Source organism: Rhodamnia argentea, chromosome 7 (assembly GCF_020921035.1).
Source record: "Rhodamnia argentea isolate NSW1041297 chromosome 7, ASM2092103v1, whole genome shotgun sequence".
Lineage (NCBI taxonomy): Eukaryota > Viridiplantae > Streptophyta > Magnoliopsida > Myrtales > Myrtaceae > Rhodamnia > Rhodamnia argentea.
In genome coordinates, this window is record NC_063156.1 from 22,759,934 (window position 1) to 22,773,749 (window position 13,816).

The following is a 13,816-nucleotide window of genomic DNA, read 5'->3' on the forward strand; positions in this document are numbered from 1 at the left end:
GCACTATAAATCTCCAATTAGAATTCTACGAAGTCCAAAGAAAAGAATGAAAGAAATTATGGTTGACAATCATAAAAATCTAAGGTCTAATAATAATTAAAAGCTAGGTGTGAAAAGGTGGTCATCGTTAAAAAAAAAATGTTGTCTTACACTAAATGTTATTAGCATTCACAATTTTTTCCAAAAACCATTACAAATTCTATAAAAAGTACTAACCATGTATACTTAACCATTTACTGAATATAAAGGAAACAAATAGCATTTTAATAGGCATATCGGGTTTCCCAACTATAACATTATGAAACTGGTCATGAAGGCATTCGAGCAATTGACACCAAAACCCCTCTTTACATCCATCAGGGAAGTCAAAAACACACAAACCGAACCGAATAGAAATTTTCGTATTTTTTCAGGCGGGATTCTTCCTAATCGGGTCATAGGTTAAAGAACGACATTGTAAACAATTTCTGTTCCGCTCAATTCAAGTGCCCAAACCCAAATTGAAACACTTAAGCCATAAATTGTCTTCCTCTCAAAAAAGCCCTCTTAAGAAAATCTCCTTCACCATTGTCTTGTGCACCTCCACCCGATCCAACTGCATTTTCGGTTTGGACACTATACAGATCGAGTCATAAACACACATATTGTACATGTTCAAGTCGGTTTGGCTTCCTAGGTACCCAAACCGTTGACACCCCTACGTCCAAGTAGGTGTTGGGAAGGTTGGACACCCTATATTGTATATGTCCCGCTTCAATTCCTAAATAGAGCAATTCAGTATTATAACATGAGATGAGCAAATGGTAAGTCATCCTCTTGGTAAATTTGAATATGCACTAGTCATACCAAGTAAACCAAAAACAACGAGATATCGGTGAAAAAAAACAGCTGCAGTAATTTCCGCTTCAATTGGTAGATCATTCCTCAAGGCACAAGGATGATATATGAGAACATAATTATCAGAATATCCCGCTCGCCTACTCCGGGGTCACCCGATTAAAAACTACTTTGATAAGCATACATTTGCTTATTCTGAATTGCAAATTAGCTTGTTCTTTATCCTTTCTGACAATGCCAAGAAGTTTATACAAGAACAACCCGACACTTAACTATAAAGCTGCCAAATTAGGCGGGCATAAAATTTTTTAGTAATATTCGAAATTTGTTACACCCCGATTCTAGTGTCAAGTAGTAACCGAGAAAACGTACTCGATTCAAGTGTTAGGTAAGTTTGTGATTTCGGTTACATCCGATTCAAGAGTCAAATAATAACAAGGAAATATATCCAATTCAATTGTTAGGTGTAGAAAGGAAACATACCCAATTCAAGTGTCAGGTAGGCTTGGAGATGAATTTGTTCTTGGGGTTGCCATTAATGGCCCGGATTATTGCATTGCACCAATCTTTTTACCTGAGACGGCATTTAAAGCAACATATATGCATAAAATGAATTGATGCAATATGTTCCTTTTTTGAGAAATTTGAGTTTTTGCTTACATTACCAAGCTTCATTGGGGAAATTTCCCAACAAGGGAACCTGTCTTCTCCTTTTAAGAATTTTGATCATGTTAAATGAGGAACATTCAGTCAAAAAGGACTTTCGCTCGCTCCCTTTTGAAAATATGTTTTACTCGACCATTGATGCGGGTACAAAAATCACTCAAATTGCCACCATTGTGCTTGACAAGAGTCCAAGTATTCTCACAATCAGTATGACTTGACCAATCCGAGAGGTCTTTCTAAGAACCGTAATATAGGCTTGGTCAAAGGTTTAATAAAGGGGACTCGCGCGAGTCATGATTTTAAAAGAAAATAATATCATCAGCTGCACCGGATTTACAAGTCAAGAACCCTACAAAATGAGATAGTATAATCTTGCTCGCATTTCTTCAAGCAACATTTATAAATATTTGAGATCCTACGTTAACTCCGTCGGCCTAATCTGAAGAGACTTTGTGAGGGATGTAATGTAGGCTCAATTTTGGTTTTGGAAAATGAATGGCTCATTTGCACCAAAAGGGTTATGTATCTCGCGGAAAATTGGTGATCATCCATGCTTCATGCTTTCGTCACCGATTGAAGAAGATGGTGTGTTTTACAAAATTAACAGCCCTAGTGCAAAATGAAGGGAAGGAGCTTCAGTAGCAGCTCAAATTAGTTTCGACTAATTGAAGAAGATGGTGAATTTACTATTATTGAGAGTTATCGAGTCACCCAAAATTAACGGTCCTAGTTCGAAATGGAGGGAATGAGCTTCGGTAGCAGCTCAAATTCGTTGTCCGGGAGATGGCGAGGGTAAGATAGCCGAGAGAGAAAGAGAGAAAAGTTACTCGAGATCGTGGTAGAAGAGTGGAGAGAGTGGGAGTGTGCTAATACCTGCATAAATAGGTGGACGTGTGTGAATAGTGTGAGTGGCCCTAGTAACGGTCAAAAAGACAAAAAAATAATAATAAATGGAAAGTAAATAAAAAAGTAAATTCAAAAAGGCCATCAATATCGCACTGTGAATCAGTAGAGCGGTAAATGTAAGAGACGTCTGAATATCATAAGTATCTTTGCCACCAGGCTCAGTCATGATGAGTTGATATCTTCGCCAGTGCCAAAGAAGATGCTTGCTCATTTCCTCAGTCTCAGGCCAGATTATTTTGTCACCAGTTTGATGAGCCTTTCATATAGATTTATCACTGAAAAATTCTTGCTATTTTTAATTAATTAATTATTTCAAGCGATACAAGAAAGCAGTCATTTTTTAGAAAATATTCTCCGAATTATTTATTTTTCACGAAATAAACGGAGTCCTAATGGCAGAATTTGTTCCACTAAAACTGATTAAAAACTGCTTTAACAAGCCTTAACATACCGATTTATTTATTCTGAGTTACAAACCACTGTGGTAATCCAAATCGGCAGAACCCACATCTTTTTACAAGAACAACCCAGTACTTAAATCGGAACTAGCAAATTAGGTAGGCTTGGAAATTTTCAGTTTTTCTCAATGAAACTGCCTTAACTCAGGCCTTCATGAGTTCAACGAAGCTCTGCAGATTCTTCAGGGAGGACCCTCCTTCACTGACACTCTTCCTCGCCATCTCCTTCACCCTCAGGCAATTCGCCCTTATCTCTTCACTCCCAAGGACGGCTAGCAGCTTTTTTCTCACTTCATGCCTAGTTATTAATCCGTTTTCATCACCATCAACTCCTAAACCCACCCTCCACACATCACATATGAAGCTCCTGTTCAGGAACTGATCTCCAAGGTAAGGCCGGCAGAGAAGTGGGACCCCATTGCTTAGGCCTTCCAGTGTGGAATTCCAACCACAGTGAGTGAAGAAGCATGCCACTGCAGGGTGTGCTAGGACTTCCTCTTGTGGTGCCCATTGGACCACCTTCCCATAGTTCCTCACCCTTTGGAGGAATCCGTCGTGGAACTCAGTGACTGGCCCGTCGGTGAGGTCCGGGCGTACGACCCACAGGAATGGCCGGGCGATCTGTTCGAGGCCGTGGGCTAGCTCATAGAATTGTTCCATGCCGAATATTGTCGTGCTTCCGAAGCCAATGTAGATGACGGACAGGGCTGGATGTTGGTCTAACCAGTTCAAGCAGGTCGAGTCCTCATTCCACAGGCTTCCTCTGCGATGGACTAGACGGGCGCTCGCCATCAACGGACCGATTGGGAGAGCTCCAGGAATGCCACTGCAAGCCGGTGCCTCGAGATAACGGAAGGAATTGCAAAGGAATGAGTTTGTTCGTTTGCTGTGATGCACGATGGACGATAAGTATTTGAAAATAGCTTTATGTATTGCTGGGTCTTCAGGGCAACTCCAAACGAGGTCATTGCTCTTATATGCAGGAAGGTCCTCCAATATCGTGATGAGATCATTCTTTGGAGCAAAGCCTGTATGAGTTATCGATGCCGAGTAAGATTAAGCCCATTCCTACAAGCACATAAGATAATCGGTGCGATAAATGTTGTAGATTCATCTTTCCTCAGTGTGTGTCAATAAAGTAATTAAGAGATGGCTACATGACATATTTAGGCTTCATGAGACTGATTTGTGAAGGGTTCTAGTTCTAGTCCCTTACCATTGTTGTCTACGACTCCACCCTCGATCAACTTCGGAATATGAAGCGTCATGACTAGGGCCGAAGCTGAGGCTGGCCAAAACCCGGCTCGTTCGATTCCCATCCTTTCGGCGACTTCCAATGCCCATCCGACAGTCAGGTCCGCAATCATGAAGCTAATCTGTTCATCTTCATTGCCATCTGACTGCTTCTTTACTTTCTCGATCAACTCCTGTAAATGATCCGGCATCACGCTTAATATGCTCTCCATTTTCGTAGGGATGTCCTTTCGCTCCTCGTCAGTTTCAAGCCCATCCGGAATCGCGACAAACTTAACCCGACTCGACCCCTCGTCCAATCCAGGGTTTGCAGCCATCACTTGTGCGTGAATGAACTCTGTGTTCACGAATGTAACCTTGACTCCATAATCAGCAATACAGTGTGCAAGTTTCAGGAGAGGAGTGACATGACCTTGTGCAGGATACGGTATGACAAGGACATGTTTAAACTTTGCCATTGTTGACTTTGGCCCTTGGCCTTTCGTAGTCTTTTATCTTCCTCTTTTGCAGGCCATCGGCATATTTGCGTGCAATGAAAAGAGCAGAAGCTGTAGCAGCAAACGAAGATAACGTGCAACTGGCTTGTGTTCACATATCTGCCTTTCTTATCAACAAGTACCGGCTCTCTAGTTTTAGGTTGCTCCTTGACCACGGAATATTTTCTCATGAGAAGAGGCAAGAAGTTGTCGTAATCGAATGAAGACAAAATCTGCTGGACAAAAACTTCTGAATCATCCCTCGTCCCGCTCCCATCCATGATGTACATTCACGTGCGCAAATGTACGTGTGCAGGCTTTTGTCCCTGGGGAAAAGGAAAAACAGAGCATGTGCGACTAGCATGCTTGGAAAGAGACACTTACATCTGCAAAACTGACGAGAACGACGATCTAGCCCTGGCGGGGGCTAGGCGAGGCAGAGACAGCGAGGTCGAGCTTCATGCGGCCATGGCGGGGCTTGACCTTGCTATCGCTGCCTTGCCTGACGACGGCAAGGTTGACCCCTGCCATGGCCTGTCCTCAGTCGGTGACGAGGGGAGGGGGAAGAGGAAAAAAAAAAAAAAAGGGAAAAAGAAAAGGGAAGAAAAAAGAAAGGAAATTTTGTAAAAAAAAATATATAAAAATTCAAAAAAAATATTAAAATATTAGATCACCGGCTGGCCAAATTCTCCGAATAGACTAAAATAACATAATTGCAAAAGGTTTAGGATCGAATCGACAAAAAAAAAAAATTTATTATTGAATTGGCACAATTACAATAGCCCCATTTGGTTCAACATTAGAAATGAGCATTGGGGCTCTAAAGTCCTTGGCCAAATACAAAGGGTATTTGGTTCATTTTTTGGCTTACTTTGAGGAGATGCAATTGCATCTCAAATGCTCTTCAAAGTCTAGAAGTACTTTCAGCTAAAGGACTTTTGCAAAATGCAACTAATTTTTTTTTATTTTAACTTTATCACCTTCGCTTGCCACCACCCGTCCGCCCTCCGCCGTCGGCCGCTCGGCGCCACCACCTGCCACCACCCGCTGTCCGCCGCCCGGCCACCGCTCGCCTCCCATTGCCCGCCGGCCGCCCCCACCCACTACCGCCGTTTTTTTTTTCAAAAAGTAAAAATACTTTACAAATTTCATTTTTCACTAAACAATATTTACATTAAAGTTGTTTTCCAAATGTGTTTTTGAAATATATTTTACTAAGCACTACTTGCATTTTGAAAAAGGCTTTTAGCCCAAAGGTATTTGCATTTTTTCAAAGTTCCTTAGTCAAATGCTAAACCAAACAGGGCCAATAGGTTTAGGACTTTTTTTTTTTTTAATTTTCCCTCATCACGTCTTTGCCGCAACCTAGAATGGAAACGGGTTAACTTTCTGTTACTCCAAAACTCATTCCAAACCCGTTACAGGATTCTGATATACTATCCCAAACTCAAATCGATAAAATAGTCATGTACCCGCAAGCCGCCACAATATTATGTAATAAATAATAGTATTGCATTAAATACGTAACAAAAATCTCATATTTGTAAATGTAACTACTTATTCTAAATTCTGTGCACTATAAATCTCCAATTAGAATTCTACGAAGTCCAAAAGATAAGAATGAAAGAAATTAAGGTTGACAATCATAAAAATCTAAGGTCTAATAATAATTAGAAGCTAGGTGTGAAATGGTGGTCATCGTTAAACAAAAATGTCGTCTTACACTAAATGTTATCAGCATTCACAATTTTTTTCCATAAACCATTACAAATTCTATAAAAAGTACTAACTGTGTATACTTACTCAACCATTTACTGAATATAAAGGAAACAAATAGCATTTTAATAGGCATATCGGGTTTCCCAACTATAACATTATGAAACTGATCATGAAGGCATTCTAGCAATTGACACCAAAACCCCTCTTTACATCCATCAGGGAAGTCAAAAACACACAAACCAAACCGAACTGAACAGAAATTTTCGTTTTTTTTTGGGTCGGGATTCTTCCCGATTGGGTCATAGGTTAAAGAACGATATCGTGAACAATTTCGGTTCCACTCGATTCAAATACCCAAACCCAAATCGAAACACTTAAGCCATACATTTGTCTTCCTCCCCAAAAAAGCCCTCTAAGAAAATCTCCTTAACCATTGTCTCGTGCACCTCCACCCGATCTGACTGAGTTTTCGATTTGGGCACTATACGGATCGAGTCGCGAACACACCTATTGTACATGTTCAGGTCGGTTTGGCTTCTTGGGTACCCAAACCGTTGACACTACTACGTCCAAGTAGGTATTGGGAAGGTTGGACACCCTATTGTACATGTCCCGCTTCAATTCCTAAATAGAGCAATTCATTATTATAACATGAGAAGAGCAAACAGTAAGTCATCCTCTTGGTAAATTTGAATATGCACTAGTCATTCCAAGTAAACAAAAAACAACGAGATATCGGGAAAAAAAAATAAGCTGCAGTAATTTCCGCTTCAATTGGTAGATCATTCCTCAAGGCGGCACAAGGATGATATGTGAGAACATAATTATCAGAATATCTTGCTCTCCTACTCCAGGATCACCTGATTAAAAACCGCTTTGATAAGCATCCATTTGTTTATTCCGAATTGCAAATTAGCTTGTTCTTTATCCTTTCCGACAATGCCAAAATGTTTATACGAGAACAACCGGACACTTGCCAAATTAGGTAGGCATAAAAATTTTCAGTTTCAGCAGCAGGAGGTAACACCGCACTCTGCTCACGGAGCCGCCTTGATCGCCCATCATGAGTACACCAATTTGAAGAAAAGTAAAACAATGTCTTTTTAAAGAGACTACACCCGATTCTAGTGTTAGGTAGTAACCGAGAAAACGTACTCGATTGAAATGTCGGGTAAGTTTGAGATTCCCGTTACATCCGATTCAAGTGTCAAATAATAACAAGGAAATACATCCAATCCAAATGTTAAGTGTAGAAAGGAAACATATCTAATTCAAGTGTCAAGTAGGCTTGGAGAGGAATTTGTTCTTGGGGTTGCCATTAATGGCCTGGACAATTGCATTGTACCTACCTTTTTACCTGAGACAGCATTTAAAGCAACAGATGTGCATAAAATGAATTGATGCAATGTGTTCCTTTTTTGAGAAATTTGAGTTTTTGCTTGCATTACCAAACTTCATTGGGGAAATTTTCCAACAGGGGAACTTGTCTTCCCCTTTCAAGAATTTTGATCATGTTAAATGAGGAACATTCAGTCAAAAAGAACTTTCGCTCGCTTCCTTTTGAAAAGCTATTTTACCCGAACATTGATGCGGGTACAAGAATCACTCAAATTGTCATCATCGTGCTTGACAAGGGTCCAGGTATTCTCACAATCGGTATGACTTGATCAATCCGAGAAGTCCTTCTAAGGACCGTAATATAGGCTTGGTCAAAGATTTAGTAAATGGGACTTGAGCGAGTCATGGTTTTAAAAGAAAATAATATCATCAGTTGCACCAGATTTACAAGTCAAGAACTTATAAAATGAGATAGTATAATATTGCTCGCACTTCTTTGAGCAACATTTATAAACATTGGAGATCCTACGTTAACTCGCTTGTCCTAATTTGAAGAGACTTTGAGAGGGATGTAATGTAGGCTCAATTTTGATTTTGGAAAGTGAATGGCTCATTTGCACCAAAAGGGTTATGCATCTCGGGGAAATTGGTGATCATCCATGATTCATGCTTTCGTCACCGATTGAAGAAGATGGTGTGTTTTACAAAATTAACAACCCTAGTTCGAAATGGAGAAAATGAGCTTCAGTAGAAGCTCAAATTCTTTTCGACTAATTAAAGAAGATGGTGAGTTTTACTATTATTGAGGGTTACCGAGTCACCCAAAATTAATAGTCCTAATTCGAAATAGAGGGAAGGAGCTTCAATAGCAGCTTAAATTCATTAGTCGGGAGATGACGAGGGTAAGATAGGTGGAAGTGTGTGAATAGTGTGAGTGGCCCTAGTAACGGTCAAAAAGACAAAAGAAAAATAATAAATGGAAAGTAAATCAGAAAGTAAATTCAGAAGGGCAATCGATATCGCACTGTGAATCAGTAGAGCAGTCCGACCAAAAAAAATCAGTAGAGCAGTAAATGTAAGAGACGTCAGAATATGACACGTATCTTCGCCACCAAGCTCAGTCATGATGCGTTGATATCTTCGCAAGTGCCAAAGAAGATGCTTGCTCATTTCCTCATTCTCAGGCCAGATTATTTGGTCGCCAGTTTGATGAGCCTTTCATATAGTTTTATCACTGGAAAATTCTTGCTAAATTGTTATTGATGAAAATATTTTTAATTAACTTGAGACAAAAAAGTAATTATTTTTAAGAAAATATTCTCCAAATTATTCATTTTTCGCGAAACAAACAGAGCCCAGTGGCAGAATTAATTCCACTACAACTGATTAAAAACTGCTTTAACAAGCCTTGACACACCGGTTTGTTTATTCTGAGTTACAAATCACTGTGGTAATCCAAATCGACGGAACCCACATCTTTTTACAAGAACAACCCAGTACTTAACTCGGAACTAGCAAATTAGGCAGGCTTGCAAATTTTCAGTTTCAGTGAAAGTTCTCAATGAAACTGCCTTAACTCAAGCCTTCATGAGTTCAATGAAGCTCTGCAGATTCTTCAGGGAGGACCCTTCTTCACTAACACTCTTCCTCGCCATCTCCTTCACCCTCAGGCAATTCGCCCTTATCTCGTCACTCCCAAGGACGGCTAGCAGCTTTTTTCTCACTTCATGCCTAGTTATTAATCCGTTTTCATCACCATCAACTCCTAAACCCACCCTCCACACATCACATATGAAGCTCCTGTTCAGGAACTGATCTGAAAAGTAAGGCCGACAGAGAAGTGGGACTCCATTGCTCAGGCCTTCCAGTGTGGAATTCCAACCACAGTGAGTGAAGAAGCATGCCACTGCAGGGTGTGCTAGGACCTCCTCTTGTGGTGCCCATTGGACCACCTTCCCATAGTTCCTCACCCTTTGGAGGAATCCGTCGTGGAACTCAGTGACTGGCCCGTCGGTGAGGTCCGGGCGTACGACCCACAGGAATGGCCGGGCGATCTGTTCGAGGCCGTGGGCTAGCTCATAGAATTGTTCCATGCCGAATATTGTCGTGCTTCCGAAGCCAATGTAGATGACGGACAGGGCTGGATGTTGGTCTAACCAGTTCAAGCAGGTCGAGTCCTCATTCCACAGGCTTCCTCTGCGATGGACTAGTCGGGCGCTCGCCATCAACGGACCGATTGGGAGAGCTCCAGGAATGCCACTGCAAGCCGGTGCCTCGAGATCACGGAAGGAATTGCAAAGGAATGAGTTTGTTCGTTTGCTGTGATGCACGATGGACGATAAGAATTTGAAAATAGCTTTATGTATTGCTGGGTCTTCAGGGCAACTCCAAACGAGGTCATTGCTCTTATATGCAGGAAGGTCCTCCAATATCGTGATGAGATCATTCTTTGGAGCAAAGCCTGTATGAGTTATCGATGCCGAGTAAGATTAAGCCCATTCCTACAAGCACATAAGATAATTGGTGCGATAAATGTTGTAGATTCATCTTTCCTCAGTGTGTGTCAATAAAGTAATTAAGAGATGGCTACATGACATATTTAGGCTTCATGAGACTGATTTGTGACGGGTTCTAGTTCTAGTCCCTTACCATTGTTGTCTACGACTCCACCCTCGATCAACTTCGGAATATGAAGCGTCATGACTAGGGCCGAAGCTGAGGCTGGCCAAAACCCGGCTCGTTCGATTCCCATCCTTTCGGCAACTTCCAGTGCCCATCCAACAGTCAGGTCCGCAATCATGAAGCTAATCTGTTCATCTTCATTGCCATCTGACTGCTTCTTTACTTTCTCGATCAACTCCTGTAAATGATCCGGCATCACCCTTAATATGCTCTCCGTGATCGTAGGGATGTCCTTTCGCTCCTCGTCAGTTTCAAGCCCATCCGGAATCGTGACAAACTTAACCCGACTCGACCCCTCGTCCAATCCAGGGTTTGCAGCCATCACTTGTGCGTGAATGGACTCTGTGTTCACGAATGTAATCTTGACTCCATAATCAGCAATACAGTGTGCGAGTTTCAGGAGAGGAGTGACATGACCTTGTGCAGGATACGGTATGACAAGGACATGTTTAAACTTTGCCATTGTTGACTTTGGCCCTTGGCTTTTCGTAGTCTTTTATCTTCCTCTTTCGCAGGCCATCGGCATATTTGCGTGCAATGAAAAGAGCCGAAGCTGTAGCAGCAAACGAAGATAAGATGCAACTGGCTTGTGTTCACATATCTGCCTTTCTTATCAACAAGTACCGGCTCTCTAGTTTTAGGTTGCTCCTTGACCACGGAATATTTTCTCATGAGAAGAGGCAAGAAGTTGTCGTAATCGAATGAAGACAAAATCTGCTGGACAAAAACTTCTGAATCATCCCTCGTCCCGCTCCCATCCATGATGTACATTCACGTGCGCAAATGTACGTGTGCAGGCTTTTGTCTGTGGGGAAAAGGAAAAACAGAGCATGTGCGACTAGCATGCTTGGAAAGAGACACTTACATCTGCAAAACTCACGAGAACAACGATCTAGCCCTGGCGGGGGCCAGGCGAGGCTGCGACGGCGAGGTCCAGCTTCATGCGGCCATGGCGGGGCTGGACCTTGCTATCGCTGCCTTGCCCGACGACGGCAAGGTTGACCCCCGCCATGGCCGGTCCCCGGTTGGCGACCATGGGAAGGGGAAGAGAAAAAAGAAAGGAAAAATTGTAAAAAAAATACATAAATTCAAAAAAATATTAAAATATTAGATCGCCGGCCTGTCAAAATTCGCCGAATAGACTGAAATAGCACAATTGTAAAACGTTTAGGACTAAATCGACAAAAAAAAAAATTATGACTGAATTAACACAATTACAATGGCCCCCTTTGGTTGATCATTAGAAATGAGCATTGGGGCTCTAAAGTCCCTTGTCCAAATGCAAATGGTATTTGGTTCATTTTTTGGCTCACTTTGAGGAGATGTAATTGCATCTCAAATGATCTTCAAAGTCTAGAAGTACTTTGGGTTATAGGACTTTTACAAAATGCAACTAATTTTTTTTTTATTTTAACTTTGTCACCTTCGCTTACCACCACCCGCTCGCCCTCCGCCGCCGGCCGCCCGGCGCCACCGCCGCCCGCCCGGCGCCACCGCCGCCCGCTGCATCTCGCCGCCACCCACCGTCTCGCCACCTCCACCCGCCACCGCCCGTTGTCTGTCGCTCGGCCACCGCCTACCTCCCATCGCCCGCCGGCCGCCTCTGCCCGCTGCCATTGTTTTTTTTTTTTTCAAAAAGTAAAAATACTTTACAAATTTCATTTTTTACTAAACAACATTTACGTCAAAGTTGCTTTCCAAATGTGTTTTTAAAATATACTTTACCAAGTACTACTTGTATTTTGAAAAAGGCCTTTAGCTCAAAGGTATTTGCACTTTCTCAAAGTCCCTTGACCAAATACTAAACCAAAGAGGGTCAATAGGTTTAGGATTTTTTTTTGTTAATTTTCCCTTATCACGTCTTTGCCGCAATCTAGAATGGAAACGGGTTAAGTTTCTGTTCCTCCAAAACCCATTCCAAACCCGTTACAGGGTTTGATATACTATCCCAAACTCAAATCGATAAAATAGTCACGTACCCGCAAGCCGCCACAATATTTTGTAATAAATAATAATATTGCATTAAATACGTAACAAAAATCTCATATTTGTAAATGTAACTACTTTTTCTAAACTCTGTGCACTATAAATCTCCAATTAGAATTCTACGAAGTCCAAAAGATAAGAATGAAAGAAATTAAGGTTGACAATCATAAAAATCTAAGGTCTAATAATAATTAGAAGCTAGGTGTGAAATGGTGGTCATCGTTAAACAAAAATGTTGTCTTACACTAAATGTTATTAGCATTCACAATTTTTTCCAAAAACCATTACAAATTCTGTAAAAAGTACTAACTGTGTATACTTACTCAACCATTTACTGAATATAAAGGAAACAAATAGCATTTTAATAGGCATATTGGGTTTCCCAACTATAACATTATGAAACTGATCATGAAGGCATTCTAGCAATTGACACCAAAACCCCTCTTTACATCCATCAGGGAAGTCAAAGACACACAAACCGAACCGAACAGAAATTTTCGCATTTTTTTGGGTCGGGATTCTTCTTGATTGGGTCATAGGTTAAAGAACGATATTGTGAACAATTTCGGTTCCGCTCGATTCAAATACCCAAACCCAAATCGAAACACTTATGCCATACATTTGTCTTCTTAACCATTGTCTTGTGCACCTCCACCCGATCCGACTGCGTTTTCGATTTGGGCACTATACAGATCGAGTAGCGAACACACATATTGTACATGTTCAGGTCGGTTTGGCTTCTTGGGTACCCAAACCGTTGACACCCCTACGTCCAAGTAGGTATTGGGAAGGTTGGACACCCTATTGTACATGTCCCGCTTCAATTCCTAAATAGAGCAATTCATTATTATAACATGAGAAGAGCAAACAGTAAGTCATCCTCTTGGTACATTTGAATATGCACTAGTCATTCCAAGTAAATCAAAAACAACGAGATATCAGTGAAAAAAATAAGCTGCAGTAATTTCCGCTTCAATTGGGAGATCATTCCTCAAGGCGGCACAAGGATGATATATGAGAACATAATTATCAGAATATCTTGCTCTCCTACTCCGGGGTCGCCTGATTAAAACTGCTTTGATAAGCATCCATTTGCTTCTTCTGAATTGCAAATTAGCGTGTTCTTTATCCTTTCCGACAATGCCAAGAAGTTTATACAAGAACAACCGGACACTTAACTACAAAACTGCCAAATTAGGCAGGCATAAAAATTTTCAGTTTCAGTGGCAGGAGGTAACACCACACTCTGCACTCTGCTCACGGAGCTGCCTTGATCAGCTATCATGAGTACACCAATTTGAAGCAAAGTAAAACAGTCTTTTTAAAGAGACTAGTTTAACATTAGCAGACAATTTACAGAGGAAAGGAAGAGAATTCAAGCTTAAAGGTACTTTGTGATCAAATTTTAATTTTTCACTAGTACGCCCTTAGGAAATATCACGGAGCTTTCAAACTAAATGGACACCGTGTGCTAAGATACACCCTTACAAAATA

The 13,816-nt window shown here is 41.2% G+C and overlaps 2 protein-coding genes and 1 long non-coding RNA gene across 3 annotated transcripts; all 3 read right to left on the reverse strand.

Moving 5' to 3' along the window:
- Window positions 1-971: 971 nt before the first annotated feature.
- On the reverse strand, window positions 972-13,807 carry LOC125315914. The gene is made up of 2 exons (XR_007199200.1): window positions 13,510-13,807; window positions 972-1,117 (listed from the first exon to the last, which is right to left on the reverse strand). It is a non-coding gene; the product is annotated as an uncharacterized LOC125315914 (long non-coding RNA).
- Window positions 3,012-4,783, reverse strand: LOC115732910 (UDP-glycosyltransferase 83A1-like). Its single transcript, XM_030663596.2, has 2 exons — window positions 4,084-4,783; window positions 3,012-3,895 (listed from the first exon to the last, which is right to left on the reverse strand). The coding sequence occupies exons 1-2, from the start codon at window positions 4,577-4,579 to the stop codon at window positions 3,012-3,014; spliced, it is 1,380 nt and encodes a 459-aa protein (XP_030519456.1). The 5' UTR covers window positions 4,580-4,783.
- Window positions 9,158-10,999, reverse strand: LOC115732956 (UDP-glycosyltransferase 83A1-like). The gene is made up of 2 exons (XM_030663639.2): window positions 10,304-10,999; window positions 9,158-10,115 (listed from the first exon to the last, which is right to left on the reverse strand). The coding sequence occupies exons 1-2, from the start codon at window positions 10,797-10,799 to the stop codon at window positions 9,232-9,234; spliced, it is 1,380 nt and encodes a 459-aa protein (XP_030519499.1). The 5' UTR covers window positions 10,800-10,999; the 3' UTR covers window positions 9,158-9,231.
- Window positions 13,808-13,816: the final 9 nt, after the last annotated feature.